Here is a 17,299-nt window from a genome sequence, read left to right as displayed (position 1 = left end):
AATTATGGTACTTGTTAAACACTATGTCCCAAGCACCGTTCTAAGCACTAGGGTAGATACGAATTAATCAGGATAGACACAGTCTGTCTCACAATGGGGCTCACACACTTAATCTCCACTTTAAAGATGAGGTATCTGAGGCCCGGAGAAGTGAAGTGCCTTGCCCAAGGTCACAGAGCAGATATGCGGTGGAGCTGGGATTAGAACCCAGGTCCTTCTGACTCCTAGGCCTGTGCTCTATCTACTAAGCCACGCTGCTTCGCTTCCACTCTAATGGGGATGACAAAGATACTCATAAACGATGGAATCAGGGCAAAAGTAGGAAGGAGAACAAGTATTGCAGTTGAGGAAACTGAGGCATAGTGACTTGCCCAGGATCACACAGCTAGCAAGTGGCACAGCCAGGATTAGAACAAGGCCCTCTGGCTCCCAGACTGGTGCTTTTTCCACTAGGTCACATTCCTTCCCAGTTCTGGGTCCCCTGCTATTCTCCATCTACTCCCATTCCCTTGGAGAACTCATTCACTCCCCTGGCTTCAACTACATCTCTATGTGGATGACTCTCTATTTGACATCTCCAGGCCAGATCTCTCTCCTCCTGTGCAGTCTCGCATTTCCTCCTGCCTTCCAGACATCTCTACTTGGATGTCCTACTGACCCCTCAACCTTAACATGACCAAAACAGAACTCTTCCCGCCCAAACCATGCCCTCCCACTGACTTTCCTATCGCTGAAAAGGCAACAGTTCTGGAGGTCTCTGTGGGGAAATAAACAGTACAGATTTACAGGGAAGAGGAGACAAAATAATAATGTTGGTATTGGTTAAGCACTTACTATGGGCCAAGCACTGTTCTAAGCGCTGGGGTTGATATCAGGTAATCGGGGTGTCCCACGTGGGACTCACAGCCATACTCTCCATTTTACAGATGAGGTAACTGAGGCACAGAGATGTTAAGTGACTTGCCCACAGTCACACAGCTGACAAGTGGCGGAGCCAGGATTAGAACTCACGGCCTCTGGCTCCCAAGCCCGTGCTCTTTCCACTAAGCCACGCTGCTTCTCTGGAAGATACAGCTGTTGGGGGCTAAGGAGGGCAGTGGCAGGAGCATTAAGGGCTTCAAGCAAAAGTTAAAGGTTTGGAATAGTTGGTGAGGGTTATGGTCAGGGGAGTGGATGAGGGAGTAGGAGAGTTGCTGAGAAGAGATTTTGAAAAGGGAATAAATTTGAAGTCAGTGAATTTTCCATATACCACAGAAAGTCATACCCTTTTGCCCCAAATTTGTGTACATTCATTCATTCATATTTATTGAGCGCTTACTGAGCGCAGAGCACCGTACTAACCACTTAGGCGAGTACCATACCACAATAAACAGACACATTCCCTGTCCACAATGAATTTAAAGTCTAGAGGAAGGGAAGACAGACATTAATATAAATTTAAAATGACAGATATGTACCTAAGTGCTGTGGGGCTGGGAGGGAGGAAGAACAAAGGGAACAGGTCAGGGAGATGCAGAAGGGAATTGGAGAAAAGAAAAGGGGGGCTTGGTCAGGGAAGACCTCTTGGAGGAGATGTGCAGATTACCACTCACTGGACAAGAATCACCATTTCCCTACAAGAATCACCATTTCTTTTTTACGTGGCCTCATGGCAAGAGCACAGGCTTGGTAGTCACAGGACGGGTTCTAATCCCGGCTCTGCCGCTTGTCTGCTGTGTGACCTTGGGCAAGTCACTTAGCTTCTCTGGGCTTCAGTTCCCTCGTCTGTAAAATGGGGATTAAGAGTGTGAGCCCCACATGGGACGTGTGTCCAACGCGATTTGCTTGTATCCACTCCAGGGTTTAGTACCGTGCCTGGCACATAGCAAGTGCTTAACAAATACTACAGTTATTACAATTATTATGCCACTCCCCCCAACCCACAGTGCTGCATCACTTTACTCCTAACACCGTCCATTGAGTGTGAGGGAGGGGAGGGGAGGATTCCTCAGATAAGAGCTTCTGGTCATCAATTCCCTGACTGACAGAATAAAACTGCCCGACAGCACATAACTTAGTACCTTTCGTTTCTCCACCGGGTTCTTTGGATTCACTAGCTTTCTTGCCATTTTTTCCATTGGGAAAGTATTTTTCAAATCCTGTCAGGAAAAGGAGAAGAAAAAAAATATTTGAGGTTGTCTAGTTTTTGGTACTTTATAAAATGTATACAAAATAACTAAAAGGTAAAAAGCAGCATCTCCTTTTAAGTGAACTGTAAGCTAGGGCTAAAAAAAAATATCTCAAATCACACACCCACAGTTATCTGGGGAGGAAATAAAAAAACATGAACTCAAACTGCAAGGTCATGCAAACGATAGCACTTTAATTGCTCACCAAAATGTTTAGCTGCGGTTAATTAGTTTTTATCAATGGCAGTTTAAGCAAGGGTGGGAAGACTCACAGACCCACAGAAGTCCACATCCATTTGACTACACCTGTGTTTACCTTTTGGAGGTCGAGAACAGAGCCTTTGGTAGGCAGCAATTACACTCGTCAAGAGAGAACTTCTATCAGGAGTCACTTGAGGACTGACATGTTGAAAGAACTGAGAAAATTAAGAGAAATAATCACTAAAGGGACCAAGAAGATGTCTCTAGACTGTAAATTCATAATGGGCAGGGAACAGGTCCACTAGTTCTGTTGTACTGTACTCTTCCAAGCACTTAGTAAGTGCTCAATAAATACTATTTATTGACTGACACTTGCTAAAATATTTATTCAATCAAATGACTTTTTAAAAACATTGTTTATGCACAACTCAAGGCTATAAAGTCGTTATGGGCAGGAAATGTGTCCACCAATTCTCTTGTACTGTACTCTTCCAAGTGCTTAGTACTGTCCTTAGCACACAGTAAGCACTCAATAAATACTAGCGATTGATAACTGAATTACTGTTGTCTCATCCTGATTTGCTTAGAGGATTTATGATGTGAAGTGCTGAAAAAACCTGTCCATTAGGATCACAGTCTGCAAAAACACCACTACATCAAATTCTTAGTTAATGAGGCAGAGCTTAGCAACACTGAATGAATGCAATATTAACCAGAATGGCACCTGAAATAGTTGCAACTTTTGGATTTTATGCAATATATAAACAAGGAGATAATGGCTCTTCTGTCCCAAATCTCACAATCAATCAATCAGTGATATTTATTGAGTGCTTACTGTGTGCCCAGCACTCTATTAAGCACTTGGGAGACTACAATAAAGTCGGTAGACACTTTCCCTGTCCACAGAGAGTTTATAGTCAAGACCGGGAGACAGACAATAAAATAAATGATGGCTATGTACTTGAGTGCTGTGGAGCTGAGGCTGGGGTGAATGTCAAGTGCTTAATGGGTAGAGATCTTAGCGCTTAGGCCATGCAGAGGGAAAAGGAGTAGGGGAATTGAGGGCTTAGTCGTTAATTTCCCTGCCTCATCTATCCTGTATGAGTAATAGCGCTGACAGCATTTATTAAGAGGACACGTGAGGATTGGACAGGGGGACAATCCCGTCCCCTTTCACCATCCCCCTTCTTAAGCCTGCATAAAGCATAAAGCAGCACGAGAAGCAGCGTGGCTCAGTGGAAAGAGCATGGGCTTTGGAGTCAGAGGTCATGAATTTGAATCCCAGCTCTGCCACTTGTCAGCTGTGTGACTGTGGGCAAGTCACTTAACTTCTCTGTGCCTCAGTTCCCTCATCTGTAAAATGGGGATTAAGACTGTGAGCCCCACGTGGCACATCCTGATTCCCCTGTGTCTACCCCAGTGCTTAGAACAGTGCTCGGCACATAGTAAGCGCTTAACAAATACCAACATTATTATTATTATTATTATTAAAGAAATTGTCCCACTTAGAAGGACTGAAACTGTAAATCATCGATTGCTGAGTCTCATTCTACTCAACTACGTGGATGAAACTCCCCCAGATAGGGTACTGTTTTATTGGTCTGACTGTCAGAAGGTCATTGGGTTGGAAGGGAATGTCACGTCATCCAAATCAGCCTTGTCCAACACGGTCTGGCTGGAGGGCCACCCTGGATCCAAGGATTAGAGAAAAAAGCACAGGAGTGGAAGTCAGGTGGTGGCACAGGTTCTGATCTGCCACTTAATAATAATAATAATGTTGGTATTTGTTAAGCGCTTACTATGTGCAGAGCACTGTTCTAAGCGCTGGGGTAGATACAGGGTAATCAGGTTGTCCCACGTGAGGCTTACAGTTAATCCCCATTTTACAGAAGAGGTAACTGAGGCACAGAGAAGTGAAGTGACTTGCCCACAGTCACACAGCTGACAAGTGACAGAGCCGGCAGTCGAACCCATGACCTCTGACTCCAAAGCCCAGGCTCTTTCCACTGAGCCACGCTGCTTCCCCAAGGTCGCACTCTTGCCTGCTGTGCGACGTTGGGCAAGTCATTTACCTTATCGGTGCCTCCGTTTCTTCACCTGCAGAAAGGGGACGAAATACCTAGTTTCCCTTCCCCTGACACTGTGAAACCCATGTGAGTCAGGGACTGTTTCTGCTCTGATGAGCAATGTCATTGGTATTTAATGAGCACCTGGTGCAGAGCTCTGTACTAAGCACTTGGGAGAGTATAATAACTGTGGTATTTGTTAAACACGTACTGTGCACCAGGCACTGTACTAAGCACTAGGGTAGATACAAGCAAATACAACAATACCAGTAGACGCTTTCCCTGCCCATCAGGAGTTTACCACTTTAGAGGGATAGACAAATATTAAAATATATTTCGGATACATCCATAAGTGCTTTGGGGATGAGGGTGGGGTGAATATCAAGTGTTTAAAGGATATCGATTCACCGATATATTTATTTTTTATGTTATTGTTAAGCACTTACTACTTGCCAGGTACTATACTAAGTCCTGGGGTCGATACAAGCTACAGTCCATGCCTTACACAGCCTTCGCAATCTTAATCCCCATTTTGCAGATGAGGTAACTGAAGCCCAGAGAAGTGAAGTGACTTGCTCAAGGTCACCCAGTGGTGGAGTATTTACTGTATGGAGAGCACTGTACCAAGTGATTGGGAGAATGTAGTATAACAGAGTTGGCAGACACATTCCCTGCCAATAATGAGTTTACAGGCTAGAGGGGGAGTTAGACATTTGATATACATAAATAAATTAATGATTTGAATATAAGTGCTGTGGGGCTGAGGGAGGGATGAATAAAAGGTGCAAATGCAAGTACTAGGGCAACTCAGAAGGGAGAGGGAGAAAAGGATATGAGGGCTTAGGGAAGGCCTCTTGGAGGAGATTAGCAGAACGAATCTGCTAATTCTGTTGTATTGTACTCTCCCAAACGTTTAGTACACTACTCTCTGTACATGGTACGCTCTCAAAAGAGACCCAACCCATTGTCTGATTGATTTGTGCCTTCGATAAGGTTTTGAAGGTATGGAGAATAACTATCGGATTTGAAGAGGGAGGGCTTTCTAGGCCAGAGGCGGGACGTGGGCGAAGGTAAGCGGAGAGATAGACGAGATCGAGGTCCAGTGAGTAGGCTGGCATTAGAGAAGCAAAGCATCTGGGCTGGATTGTAATAGGAAATCAGGGAGGTAAGGTAGGAGGGGTGATTGAGTGCTTTAAAGTTGATGGTAAGGAGACTCTGTCTGATGTGGAGGTGGATGGACAACCATTGGGGGTTCTCAAGAAGTGGGGAAAACATGTTGTCTGCCTCCTGTAGACACCAAACTTTTTGTGGGCAGGGATCATGCCTACCAAGTTAAACCATGGTATATATTGAAGGCCTAGTCCGTGCAGAGCACTGTACTAAGCACTTGGGAGAGTACAATACAGCAAAATTGGTGAATATGTTCCTTGCCCACAAGAAGCTTTCAGTTTAGATGCGGAGAGAGACATTAAAATAAACCGTGGATATGCATGTATGGGTGGGATGAATTCATTCATTCAATAGTATTTATTGAGCGCTTACTGTGTGCAGAGCACTGTACTAAGCGCTTGGAACATACAATTCGGCAACAGATAAAGACAATCCCTCCCCTGTGATGGGCTCACACGCTAAACAGGGGAGACAAACAGCAAATCAAAAGTCCTTAAGGGGTACAAATCCAAGAGCAAGGGTGATGCAGAAGGGAGAGGGAGTAGAGGAAATTGAGGGCTTAGTTGAGAAAGGCCTCTTGGAAGAGATGGTATTTTAATCCTCCCCTCCCATTGTCCTGACTCCCTCCCTCTGCCCTACCCCCCTCCCCGCCCCACAGCACTTGTGTATATATACCTACATATTTATTATCCTATTTATTTTAATGATGTGTATATATCTATAATTCTACTTATTTATATTGATGCTATTGGTGCCCATCTACTTGTTTTGTTGTCTGTCTCTCCCCTCCTAGACTGTGAGCCCGTTGTTGGGTCGGGATTGTCTCTTTTTGTTGTGGAACTGTGCTTTCCAAGCGCTTAGTACAGTGGTCTGCATGCAGTAGGTGCTCAATAAATAAGATTGAATGCGGCTTCGAATGTTGGTGGAGTGGTGGTCTGTCCTATATGAAAGCAGAGAAAGTTCCGGGCCAGAAAGAGGACAGAGGTAAGGGGTCAGAGGGGAGAGAGGCCAGACTGAGGTACAGTAAGAAGGTTGGCATGAAAAGAGTGAAATGTACCAGATGAGTTGCAGTAGTAAATCAGCGACGAAAGATAGGAGAGGGTGAGTACAGATCCAAGAGCATAGGTGATGCGGAAGGGAGAGGGAACTGGGAAATGTGGGCTTAGTCAGGGAAGGCCTCTTGGAGGAGGTGTAATTTTAATAAGGCTTTGTAGGTAGGAGTCGTTTATGAACTGGGAGGGAGTTCCAAGTCGGAGGGAATATGTTGGCAAGGGGTCAGCGGAGAGACAGACGAAACTGAGGTTCGGTGGGCGAATCGTGCAGTTCGGGTGGTAGTAGGAAATCAGTGAGGTAGGAGGCAGTGAGCTGATGGAGTGCTTGAAAGCCAAAAGGACGCAGTTTCTGTTTGATGCACAGGTGATGGGCAACCATCGGAGGTTCACTGGCGAAACACAGACTGAATGTTTCTGCAGAAAAATGACCTGGGCAGCAGAGTGAAGTAGGGACTGAAGTGGGGAGAGACAGGAGGCAGGGAGGTCAGCACGGAGGCCGATGCAGTAATCACGGCAGGATAAGTGCTTTGATTAACGCGGTTGGAGTCTGAACAGAGAAATAAGGGTGGATTTTAGAACTGTCGTGAAGGTAGAACCTACAGAATTTGGTGACAGACTGAATATGTGGGTTGAATGAGAGAGAGGAGTTGAGGAAAAAGTTATGGGCTTGTGGGGATGGTAGTTCTGTCTACAGTGATGGGAAAGTAAGGGGGAGGACAAGGTCTAGAGGGGAAGTTGAGGAGCTGTTTTGGACATGTTCAATTTGAGGTGTCGGTAGGATATCCAAGTAGGGATCTTGAAGGCAGGAGGAAATGTAAGCAGAGAAGGGGAGAGGTCAGGGCTGGAGTGACAGATTTGGGAATCACCCCCAAAGAGGTGGTAGTTGAAACCACGGGATCGAATGAGTTCTACACCGGAGCGGTACAGATGGAGATGGACCCAGAATTGAGCCTTGAAGGACTCCCACAGGTAAAGGGCGGGAGACTGAGAAGGAGCCTGCAAAAGAGACTGAGATGCAACCAGAGAGATAGGAGAACCCAGAGAGGAGTGGCAGTGAAACTGAGGTTAGATAATGTTTCAAGGAGAAGGGGGTGGTCTGCAATGTAGGTATCTTCAATCTGCTTTCTTCCCCAGGTTTGGCACAGTGCTTGGCAAGTTGTAAGGGCTTAACAAATGCTACAATTATTATCAAATCCCATAAAAGGAACTGAGCTGGATAATAATTGTAATATTTGTTAAGCAGATACTATGTAATAAGCACTGAACTAAGCACAAGATAATCACGTTAGACCCAATCCCAATGCCACATGGGGCTCACAGTCTAGGTACAACAGGTATTTCATTTCCATTTTACAGAGTCACACAGAAGATAAATGACTTGCTCAAGGTCATATAGCAGGCAATGGTTGAGCCAGGATAACTCGTTGTGCCCCATCTTAATAATAATAATAATGTTGGTATTTGTTAAGCGCTTACTATGTGCAGAGCACTGTTCTGAGCGCTGGGGGAGGGAGATACGGGATAATCAGGTTGCCCCACGTGAGGCTCACAGTCTTAATCGCCATTTTACAGATGAGGTAACTGAGGCACAGAGAAGTGAAGTGACTTGCCCACAGTCACACAGCTGACAAGTGGCGGAGCCGGGATTGGAACCCATGACCTCTGACTCCCAAGCCCGGGAGCTTTCCACTGAGCCATGCTGCTTCTCGTGGCTCGTGCATCTTGTTTATCTCACTGTCAATCCCTTTCCCACATCCTCCCTCCACGGTCCGTATACACCAGACCAACGACTTCCCCGCTTTCAAAGCCTTAATAAAGTCACATCTCTTCCAAGAGGCCTTCCCCGATTAAGTCTTTTCCCCTTGCGTGACATCTCTGCACTTGGATCTGTATCCTTTAGCCACTTGGTTTTCACCCCTCCCCCAGCCCCAGAGCACTTATGCAAATATCCACAATTTATTTATATTAATATCTGTCTCCCCTCCAGACTGTAAGCTAGTTGTGGACAAGGAACACGTCTACTAATTCTGTTCTACTGTACTCTCTCAAGCGCTTAGTACGGTGTTCTGCAAGACAGGCAGCAATCAATAAATACCATTGATTAATTAGAATCTATTACCCCTGGCTTCCAGTCCAGTGCTCTTTCCCTTTTCTGAGTCCTGGATTCTTATTTTCTTCTCATATCTTATTTCTAAACCTTTAGCTAAACTCTTTGTGGGGAGTGAACATGTCGCTTCTCTATTTTGTATTTCCCAAGCGCTTATTACAATGCAGCGCACCCAATGAGTGCTCAAGAAATACTAGCAGTTGTATTGGTATTTTCTGCAGGCCCAGTTCTCTGCTGGAGAGAGCTGGGGGCCTCCAAGCAAGAGTCAACTAAATTGGTCTCAGAAATAATCACGTGTTCAAGTAATACACATTTATGCCAGAAAAGGAGAAAGAATGCCTTATTTCACACATTTGATTGGAGAATCACTATATTCAAGAGGGCAAGCTGGTGAAAATTTAATATATTGGTATTGCTTTGCACATAAGATGTGTGATCGGTATTAAGACTGTAAACCCTATGAGGGACAGGGACTGTGTCCAACCTGATTACCTTGTACCCACCCAAGTGCTCAGTATGGAGCCTGGCACGTAGTAAGCGCTTACCAAATCCCATGATTATTATTGGTGATGTGATCCAGTTTTTCATAATCTTGGATTTCTCTTATATCTACTCTAAACCTAATATTCAGTTAACAGAACTTGTGAAAAATCGATATGCCCAGAAAAATGCTTTGACCAAATCACTCCATATTCATACGGATTTGAGCATTTACTGTGCACAGAGCGCTATATTAAGTGCTTGGGAAATAGAAGAGTAGTAGAAGACACACTGCCTGAAAAGGAGCCCAAATCCACCTGCCTGTTGACGATAATGATAATAATAATAGTGCCGGCACTTACTATAAGCTAAGCGCTGGGGTAGATACAGGATAATCAGATCAGACACAGCCCCCGGAATTGAAGAGAAGCAGGTGGCCTGAGGGAGTCAGAGGACCTGGGTTCCAATTCCAGTTCTGCCACTTGTCTGCTGCGTGACCTTGTGTAGGTCCCTTCAATCAATCATATGTATTGAGTCCTTACTTTGTGTACAGCACTTTAGTAAGTGCTTGGAAAAGTATGAAATAGACTTCTCCGTGCCTTAGTTACCTCTTTATTCATTCAGTTGTATTTATTGAGCGCTTACTGTATGTTGAGCCCTGTATTAAGCGCTTGGGAAAGTACAATGCACAATAAAACAACAAGCAATGATATTCCCTGGCCACAACGAGCTCTTCTGTAAATTGGGGAGTGAGAGTGCGTCCTGGGTGGGATGTTTAGACTGTGCCTGTCATTGGGCAGGGATTGTCTCTATCTGTTGCCGAATTGCACATTCCAAGCGCTTAGTACAGTGCTCTGCACATAGTAAGCGCTCAACAAATACTACTGAATGAATGAAAGAATAGGATCTGTGTCCAACCTACCTTGCATCTACCCCGGCACTTTAGTAAAAGGCCCGGCACATAATCAACACTCAACAATATCATTTAAAAAAACAAGTGGCGTTTTACAGACGCCGAAAGCGATCCCCTTCGCCGGCTCCTTATTGCTCTCCCCCCTCTGACTTCCACACCTTTACACCTCATGTTTTTTGATGGAAAACCACTGGTCAACACGGTGGTCAACACCCTAACCCCAACCCCCATGCAACGAGGGTCAGTCGGGCCCCACATTTTCATTCTGCTAATGTCAGGGATGAATTGGGGGGTGCGGTGGGGGACGTTGAGGGTGGGATGAGGGAATGAGTAGGGGTCAGGGATGAACCGGCAGGTTGGTGATGGGATGGGGTAACGGGTATGAACCGGGGCTTTGGGGGGACGTTTGGGGCCTCGATGGCGATTCATTCAATTCATTCGATTGTATTTATTGAGCGCTTACTATGTGCACAGCACTGAACTAAGCGCGTGGAATGGACAATTGGGCCACAGATAGAGACAATCTCTGCTCAATGAGGGGCTCACAGTCTAAACGGGGGAGACACACGGCAGAGCAAAACAAAACATCATCAGGATAAATAGAATCAAGGGGAGGTACACCTCATTAAGAAAATAAATAGGTAATAAATTATACAAATGAGCACCGGGCTGAGGGGAAGGGGGAAGAGCAGAGGATGGGGGGGGAGGGAAGGGATACCTGGGAGCCTGCAAACAACCAGTCGAGGGTACCTACTGAGTGCTCACTGTGTGCAGAGCACTGTTCTAAGCGCTGGGGTACAGGGTCATCAGGTTGTCCCACGTGAGGCCGACGGTCTGTAGCCCCATTTTAATATCAATAATAATAATGTTGGTGTTTGTTCAGCGCTTACTATGTGCAGAGCACTGTTCTAAGCGCTGGGGGAGGTCCAGGGTCATCAGGTTGGTCCACGTGAGGCTCACAGTTTGTATCCCCATTTTACAGACGAGGGAACTGAGGCCCAGTGAAGTGACTTGACCCAAGTCTCACATGACAAGTGGCAGAGACGGAATTCGAACCCATGACCTCCGACTCCCGAGCCCGGCCTCTATCAGAAAAAGAGGTTTTGGGGGGGGGGGAGGGAGAGGGAGGAGAGAAGGGAAGCAGGAAGGGGTGGGGGGGAGGACCAGGACAGGACGGCTCTTGGTCCTGGGTTCTAATCCCCCTCCGCCGTCGTCTGCTGGGTGACCTTGGGCCAGTCACTTCCCCGGGCCTCAGTGACCTCATCTGCGGAATGGGGATTGAGACCAAGACCCCTCCCCCCCGCGGGCATTCGTTCACATTTTGGGGCGCTTACGGTGTGCAGGGCGCTGGGCTGAGCGCTTGGAAGGGCCAAGTGGGGCAGAGGGGCCCCATCCCCGCCGCCCCACAACGGCTGGAGAAGGGGGAGCGTGGTGCGGGCGTCCCTCGCCATTTGCTGGGCTCGACCCGGGCGCTCAGTACAGCGCGCGGCCCTGGGGAAGCGCTCCGCAGCTGGCGTCCTGTCGTCTTCTTCGCGGGCGGGACTCACCGTGGGGAGTGGGGAGGCGGCGCTGCGGCGTGCGGGGAGGAGGAGCGGGCCCAGGCGGCGGCGGCGGCGGCAGCCCCGGTCCCACAGCAGCGCCAGGTACCTCAGCGCCATGGCCGCCTCCGCCCGCCGCGGGCAGAGGGGCAGAGGGGCGGGGGGGCGGGGGGGCGGGGGGGCAAGGGGGCGGGGGCAGAACACTGCGCAGGCGCGGCCGCGCCCCGAAGCCCCACGGCTCGCGTCATCACCGCCCCGCGCACGACGGGACGCGTCATCACCGCCGCAACCTGCGCCCCAACCCCCGGCGGCCCCGGCTGCGGACACCTGCGATTGGGCGACGCGCGGCCACGCCCCCTCCTCCTCGGTGGCCCCGCCCCTTTCTCCCCTCTGGGGCCCCGCCCCTCTCCCCCTCCTTGGCCCCGCCCCTCCCCCTGTGGCCCCGCCCCTCCGCCATGGTCTCGCCTCCTCCCCTCGGTGGCCCCGCGCCTCCCCCCCCTCCGAGGCCCCGCCCCGCACCCCCTGGGGCCCCGCCCCTTCCCCCCCTCCTTGGCCACGCCCCTTCCCTGTGGCCCCGCCCCCTCTGCCATGGCCTCGCCTCTTCCCCTCGGTGGCCCCCTTTCCCTCGGTGGCCCCTCCCCTTTCCCTGTGACCCCGCCCCTGCTCTGTGGCCCCGCCCCCTCTCCTCCGTGGCCCCGCCCCCTCTCCTCCGTGGCCCCGCCCCCCTCCACTCTGTGGCCCCTCCACACTCTGTGGCCCCGCCCCTCCTCTGTGGCCCCGCCCCCTTCCCCTGTGACCCCGCCCCCTCCTCGGCCCCGCCCCCTCTGTGCTCCCTTTCCCTCTGTGGCCCCGCCCCTTCCCCTCTTCATTCATTCACTCGCCTTTGTTGAGCGCTTACTATGTGCAGAGCAGTGTACTAAGCGCTTGGAATGTATAATTTTGCAACAGCTAGAGACCATCCCTCCCCAACAAAGGGTCCTGCCCCCTTGCCCTCTATGGCCCCGCCTGTTTCTTCCTCCTCCCGCCCCTTTCATTCAGTCAATCAATCGTTCATAATAAATATAATAATGATGGTATTTGTTAAGCGCTTACTCTGTGCCAAGCAGTGTTCTAAGCGCTGGGGTAAATGCAAGGTAGTGAGGTTGTCCCATCTGGGGCTTCCAGTCTTCATTCCCCTTCATTCCCAGATGAGGGAACTGAGGCCCAGAGAAGTGAAGTGACTTGCCCAAGGTCACACAGCGGACAAGTGGCAGAGCAACGATTAGAACTCACTACCTCTGACTCCAAGCCCGTGCTCTCGCCACTCGGCCATGATTCAGTCGTATTTCTTGAGTGCTTACTGTGTGCAGAGCACTGGACTAAGCGCCTGGAGAGTACAATACAGCAATGAAGAGAGACAATCTCTGCCCACAACGGGCTCACAGTCTTGGGAGTGTGGGGCGGTGACATTCATTCAATCGTATTCATTCAAGCGCTGGGGTAGACACAGGGGAATCAGGTTGTCCCACGTGGGGCTCACAGTCTTAATCCCCATTTTACAGATGAGGTAACTGAGGCCCAGAGAAGTGAAGTGACTTGCCCACAGTCACACAGCCGACAAGTGGCAGAGCTGGGATTCGAACTCAGGAGCCCTGACTCCAAAGCCCGTGCTCTTTCCACTGAGCCGCGCTGCTTCTTCACTACTAAGCGCTAGTAAGCACTACTAAGCGCTTTGAAAGTATAGAGACAATCCCTGCTCACAATAGGCTCAAAGTTTAAGGGAAGGGAAACAGACGTCAATATAAATTAAAAAAATAGATTTATACATATATACATAAGTGCTGTGAGGAGGGGCAAGGGGGGAAGAACAAAGGGAATAAGTTGTGGTGACAAGGAAGGGAGGGGGAGCTGAGGAAAAGGGGGAATTAATCTGGGAAGGCCTCTTGGAGGAGGTGTGCCTTATAATAATTATGTTGGTATTTGTTAAGCGCTTACTATGTGCAGGGCACTGTTCTAAGCGCTGGGTAATCAGGTTGTTCCACGTGAGGCTCACAGTTAATCCCCATTTTACAGAGGAGGTCACTGAGGCACAGAAAAGTGAAGCGACTTGCCCCCAGTCACACAGCGGCCAAGTGGCAGAGTGGGGATTCGAACCCATGACCTCTGACTCCCAAGCCCGGGCTCTTTCCACCGAGCCACGCTGCTTCTCTAGGGTTTTGAAGGGGGGTAGGACTTTGAAGGGGACATAATAATGGTATTAAGCACTTTTAATAATAATAATAACAACGTTGGTATTCATTAAGTGCTATGTATTCGTTGGCTATGTGCTAAGCGTCGGGGTGGATACAAGCAAATCAGTTTGGATACTGGCCCTGTCCCATGTAGGGCTCACAGTCTCAATCCCCATTTTACCAGTGAGGTAACTGAGGCACAAAGAAGTGAAGTGACTCTCCCTAGGTCACACAGCAGACACGGGGAAGAGCGGGGATTAGAACTCAGGATCTTCTGACTCCCAAGCCCATGGTATAGGGTAGAAGTGGGAATAGCCTCAGGGTGGTGGAGAGGGGTGTCTCCCGTGATGAGATTTGTATGAAAATTTGAAATTTGAAACCCCGGCACTTAGAAGAGTGCTCTGCACATAGTAAGCACTTAACAAATACCAACATTATTAAACGACTGACATTAATATGTAAAATCCCATGCATGGTTCCTCCCCCTAGACTCTCACCAAGACCACCCTCCTCCCAAACCTTTGAATCTTTATTTGGGAATAATAATGTTGGTATTTGTTAAACGCTTACTATGTGCCGAGCACTGTTCTAAGCGCTGGGGGAGATACAGGGTCATCAGGTTGTCCCACATGAGGCTCACAGTCTTCATCCCCATTTTACAGATGAGAAGGAAGGAAAGCTTTCCTTTTGCCTCGGTCGGCACCTGGCCTGGTGTCACTGGGCCCGAGTTCGCTGAACCATTTGGAAGCAGCATGGCCCAGTGGAAAGAGCCCGGGCTTGGGAGTCAGAGTTCATGGGTTCGAATTCCGGCTCTGCCACTTGTCAGCTGGGTGACTGTGGGCAAGTCACTTCACTTCTCTGGGCCTCAGTTACCTCATCTGGAAAATGGGGATGAAGACTGTGAGTCTCACGTGGGACAACCTGATTACCCTGTATCTCCCCAGCCCTTAAAACAGCGCTCTGCACATTGTAAGTGCTTAACAAATACCAATATTATTATTATTACTAAGACCTGAAAGACTCTCAGATGGATTGAACAGACTTAAAACTGGGTCTTGTCTTTCCTGTCAGGTAAGTTTTTAATTATTTCAATTGTATTTATTGAGCATTTACTGTGTGCAGAGCACTGTACTAAGCGCTTAAGAAGTACAATGCAACAATAAACAGACACATTCCCTGCCCACAACAAATTTACAGCCTAGAGGACGAGCTTTAATGCCTACCTGTTACTCCCAAGCCCTATGCTGCTCTGATGCCAGCCCCAAAGCTCTATTCTCCCTCTTCCCCATTCTCTAAATGAAAAGATGGCCCTTATGTTTGATCTTACTGGGCTTGGAAGATCATCATTTCTCCACCTCCTCCACCTTTCCAACTTCTGCTCTGTGTGCACTGAGGCCTAGGAGAGTAGTAATAATGATGCTGTTGGTATTTGTTACGCGCTTACTAGGTGCAGAGCACTGTTCTAAGTGCTGGGGGAGATACAGGGTCATCAGGTTGTCCCACTTGAGGCTTCCAGTCTTAATCCCCATTTTACAGATGAGGTATCTGAAGCACAGAGAAGTGAAGTGACTTGCCCCCCAGTCACACAGCTGTGCCTCATCTGTAGAATGGGGATTAAGACTGTGAGCCTCATGTGGGACAACCAGATTACCCTGTATCTACCCCAGCACTTAGAACACTGCTCTGTACATAGTAAGCACTTAACAAATATCAACATTATTATTATTATTATTATCTCCCCTAAAAGGCCTTCCCTGACTAAGCCCTCATTTCCTCTTTTCCCACTCACTTCTGGGTCACCCTGACTTGCTCCCTTTATTCACCACCCACGGCCCCCAGCCCCACAGCACTTGTGTACATAACCATAATTTATTTATTTGTATTAATGTCTGCCTCCCCCTCTACACTGTAAACTCGCTGTAGACAGGGAATGCCTCTGTTATCTTGTTGCACTATACTCTCCCAATCGCTTAGTACAGTCCCCTGCACTCAGTAAGCATTCAATAAATAAGATCGACTGATTGATTGGCTTTGGAGCCTGTCCTAGACACCCCAGGTCTTCTACTCCCAGGCCCATGTTCTTTCCTATAGGCCACACAGTTTCATATAGAATCTACTGTAACGTAATATGGGCTTTGGGAATTGGGAGTCTAAGTCTGGCAGAAGTTGGGAATTCAGTGTGATTGCAGGGAAGCTCTCAAAAAGACTGGCTCACTATTTGGTAAGCAATCCGATATAATATTTTGTTAATGAGATGTACATCACCTTGATTCTATTTATTTGCTATTGTTTTAATGAGATGTTCATCCCCTTGATTCTATTTATTGCCATTGTTATTGTCTGTCTCCCCGATTAGACTGTAAGCCCGTCAAAGGGCAGGGACTGTCTCTATCTGCTACCGATTTGTACATTCCAAGCACTTAGTACAGTGCTCTGCACATAGTAAGCACCCAATAAATACTATTGAATGAATAGTGAATGATAATATTATTTCATTATTTGGTAAGGAATCTGATATAATATCGAATGATATTATTATTTCATTATTTGGTAAGCAATCAGATAGACTACTGATTAGATCATTTCATTATTTAGGAAACAGATCCACTCCTCAACGGACCACATCACATGCACTGGCTTTGAAGATGAGTGGACTTCAAAGGAGGTTCCCGGGGAGAAAGCCAATTCCAGGTTGGGAAAACAGCAGCAAATTTTGCACTAAAGAAGGCGTTATGTTATATAACACTGTGTCATATAAATTTGTATAACGAGTTTGGAGAGTCCAGTCTAGCGGATGCTGGGAGGGGAAGGGAGATTGAAGAATGGCGACAGGTAGGCTCGAGCTGGACAGGACGGCTGGCAATCTGGAGGACTTCCCGCTTAGCCAGCAGGCCGACTCCCTGTTGGCTGAATCTGAGCCTGGGAGCCTCCCCGGTCTCCCGAGGACAGGGACTGGATCGTCCGGCCGGTCCGAGTCCGTATCTGACACCGCTGAGCTTCCCTCTCTCTGGCCCAAGCAGGGACTTCGAGGAACACGCGGGCAGATTGGTGGCAACAGTAGGGAATGTGAGGATGACTGCAGAGCGGCCTCGGGGAGGTTCGCGTCGGGCCACGGAAGTACCGTAGGGCTGTGTTAATGGGGTCCGATTCACTGGATCATCCCTGTAAAGATGCGATTCAAGCTGGTTAATTCGTGTTAGATTAGGTGAGGCTGTGTTAGGATGCAGTTTGGGCCACAGAATTAGTTCGGGGGTGAGCTATAATTTAGTAATAAATTGACTTCGAAGACAGAGAAGAATGAGGTTTCCCACAAGTTGAGAACATGGACAGTTCCAAGCTGGGGGAAAAGAGGTGGAAACTATGGACAACACACCGGAACAATGCAATGTGGGTT

General features: G+C 48.2%; 1 protein-coding gene across 2 annotated transcripts in view; it reads right to left on the bottom strand.

Annotated features, from left to right (window-relative positions):
* AFG3L2 (AFG3 like matrix AAA peptidase subunit 2) overlaps nucleotides 1–11,848 on the bottom strand; it is a 43,595-nt gene extending 31,747 nt beyond the window's left edge. Inside the window, exons 1-3 of one of the 2 annotated variants that reach the window (XM_029065605.2) lie at nucleotides 11,705–11,848; nucleotides 2,485–2,584; nucleotides 2,061–2,138 (exon numbers count right to left, since the gene is read on the bottom strand). In XM_029065605.2, coding sequence (XP_028921438.1) covers nucleotides 2,061–2,138; nucleotides 2,485–2,584; nucleotides 11,705–11,815 — 289 coding nt within the window. In that variant the 5' untranslated portion in view covers nucleotides 11,816–11,848. Of the gene's footprint in view, nucleotides 1–2,060; nucleotides 2,139–2,484; nucleotides 2,585–11,491; nucleotides 11,624–11,704 lie in introns of those variants that run through there. The other variant, XM_029065604.2, reaches the window with a different exon arrangement.
* Nucleotides 11,849–17,299: the final 5,451 nt, after the last annotated feature.

The sequence above is a fragment of the Ornithorhynchus anatinus genome, chromosome 5 (genome assembly GCF_004115215.2).
Source record: "Ornithorhynchus anatinus isolate Pmale09 chromosome 5, mOrnAna1.pri.v4, whole genome shotgun sequence".
Lineage (NCBI taxonomy): Eukaryota > Metazoa > Chordata > Mammalia > Monotremata > Ornithorhynchidae > Ornithorhynchus > Ornithorhynchus anatinus.
This window is presented reverse-complemented; position numbering and strand designations above follow the sequence as displayed.